The sequence below is a fragment of the Solanum lycopersicum genome, chromosome 10 (assembly GCF_036512215.1).
Source record: "Solanum lycopersicum chromosome 10, SLM_r2.1".
Lineage (NCBI taxonomy): Eukaryota > Viridiplantae > Streptophyta > Magnoliopsida > Solanales > Solanaceae > Solanum > Solanum lycopersicum.
Window position 1 is genome coordinate 56058026 of NC_090809.1, and position 2800 is coordinate 56060825.

At 32.3% G+C, this 2800-nt stretch overlaps 1 protein-coding gene across 1 annotated transcript; it reads right to left on the reverse strand.

The window, feature by feature from the left end:
* Positions 1-782: 782 nt before the first annotated feature.
* LOC138338943 (endochitinase A-like) lies at positions 783-1301 on the reverse strand. Its single transcript, XM_069290035.1, has 2 exons — positions 1245-1301; positions 783-1178 (listed from the first exon to the last, which is right to left on the reverse strand). Exons 1-2 carry the CDS (start codon positions 1299-1301, stop codon positions 783-785), a joined length of 453 nt encoding a protein of 150 aa, XP_069146136.1.
* Positions 1302-2800: the final 1499 nt, after the last annotated feature.

A 2800-nucleotide genomic window follows, 5' to 3' on the forward strand; every position in this document is an offset into this window, starting at 1 on the left:
TACCTGCTCTGGGCTCATTTGACCTTGAAAATGAGTCATTTTTGTGCTGACCAACCAGCTCCATAGATAAGGTTTTAATTGACGTTCATGTAAATATTTGGGAAAAATGATCTTCGAATTCAAGATCACCAAAAAAAAATGGTGGACTATAGCACACGAAAATCATCAAAATGGGGGGGGGGGTGTTACTTGCCCCGGGACTTGTTTGACCTTGAAAATGACCCGTTTTGTCCATAGTGGTGACCAATCGTCTCCATAGATTAGGGCTTAACGAACGTCCATGGTAATTTTTGGCAAAAATAATCTCAAAATTCCGAATCAGCAAAAAAGATGGTGGAAATAACACATGAAAATTGAATATATATATATATATATATATATATATATATATATTATATTAATCACTTCTATAGAGAAGCTAGCTTTGTTACTGATAAACTAGCTAGCATTAGAGAGGAACCTTCTTGGAGGCTAAGGTTTATATAATCTTTTGTGTTATGATATAGCACTGATTTGGTTCTTGAAGTTGTACAAGTGGTTACCAAATGAATTATAACTACGTGCACATTGATTTGGTTTTTGAAGTTGGAACTTAATGCTTATGGACTTTATTGAAATATATGTATCTTAAGATAAAAATCTTTATTTATTATTGAACACAACTATATATATAGCCATGGTACTAATCAAACTACAATCATATTATTATAACTTCATTTTATCGTTGATCCTTGCATTGTGCGAGAATACAACAAAACATATAATGAAGTTATTACATAGAATTAGCTGCCAAAAGACCTTTGGTTGCCGCAATCAAGATTGTCACCAGTACTAACCCCAAGAATTCCGCAATACCTCCTGTAAAACCCAATTCGATCTTGTACCCTGTTGTCATTACCACAACCACATTCTAGGCCACCATTGATGATGTTTGTGATGACACCAAATCCAGGAAGATGATTGGCTGATCGATCACCGGCAGATGGGTTCCATCTTCCAATGATGACATCGTGGCAAGAAGGCTTTGGTGATTGAGGGTTCATCCAGAACCAGATAGTTGTCTTGAATGAGATGACTGGGTCTGTGGCTACTAAATCAGGATTGTTTAAAAGGTCCACTCCGATGGCTCTTCCACATGGCCCATAGTTGTAGTTGTTGTTTTGAAATGTCAAAATACACTAATTAGACACTACAAGTTCATCAAATTTTACCATATATAGGACAAATAGATTTATGTAGCTTACTGTGAAATTTGGATTGGGCCTCGTTCGAAATATTTCCTTCCAGGTGCACAAGGCCATTGACGACTTGGTATGCCTTTTCAGTTGTGATTACAGGGACATATGGTACCACGTTTTCCGTAATGTCTACATTGATGTCTCCACGAAACCACAAGGAAGTGGTCAACGATGATATGATTTGCAACTTTTTTCTTTTTATGCAAATGTTTTGAAAATTTTTACTTGAATTTCATTTTTGCAAAATAGAAGGATTGGCAATAATCTCAATTAAATTTTACTTAGCATTATTTTTGCACATATTGTAAAAATATCATACGAATGTTGTACACATTATTCTTAATAATTTATTTATTTCAATGACACGTTAGGCCCGTGCAATGCACGGGCATCATCCTTCTAGTATTAGTATAAACAAGAGTTTTGTATTGTGTTATTGGTACACCCTTGTTCCATCTTCCTCTAATATTTTTTAGATAATTTGGGTTGATAGAATTTTTTGGATCTCAAGAAGTCAACATATGGATTCATACTTAAAAGTAAGTTATTTCTTTTCTTGGTGTTTTGAAGTTATTGACACTTTGTTTGGATCATTGTTACCCACTGTTTCATAATCTATTGTATTATATTGTACTATATTGTATGGTAGAGACACAATGTTTGGCTAGACTGTATTATTTGTTGTTGTTTAATAACATTTTAATTGTTTGGTTTGATCTTATCGTATTGTATTGTAATTTATAAATTTACTAAAATATCCTAATTATTCTATTGTATGAGGTTTGACTAGATTCAAATAATTAAGATAAAGTGTAAAATAGTATTTTGAAATATTATGTAAATATATAATTGAAAAAAGAAATTAAGTAACAATTGGAACACACCAAATTGGTTGTTCCATAAATTATGGGTTTTCATTGTTACGTAACTAGGACTGTGCAAAAACCGAACCGACCAATAAACCGAACCGATAAAATGTTATTGGGTTTTTAATGGGTTTAGAAAAATAATTATTGGGTTATTGGGTCGGTTTTGATTTTTCCTATTGGGTTATTGGGTAAACCGATAACCCAATAAGACGATAGTTATTTACTACTTTACCCTTCCTCAATATTAAATATACATAATTTAATAAATAAATAGATTCAATATTAGCTTTTCAGGCTATGTGATTTTTTGATTAGGAAATTGGTGAGAACTTTGTTGATTATGTGGTGGATCAAGCAACTGTTCAAGCTTGTCTCGTTGAAATATTTTATTTTAGTTTTAATTCTAGTTCGTATTGTAGGCGATAGCTTTTGCAAGTTTGTGAATGTTAGTAATTTGATCAACATTCAAAGTTTTCTATTATGTTTTGGCGGTAAGTTGGTAACATGTAATTATAACATACGTACTATTATATATTATTTGATCGACATTTTTTTATTGGCTTAACCGTAACAGAACCGATAACATCAAAATCGATAAACCGATAAAAAAATTCTTATTGGTTTGTTATTGGGTTAGCATATTTTAAAACCGAAAATCGATAAACCGAACCGATTATATGTAAAACTGAACCG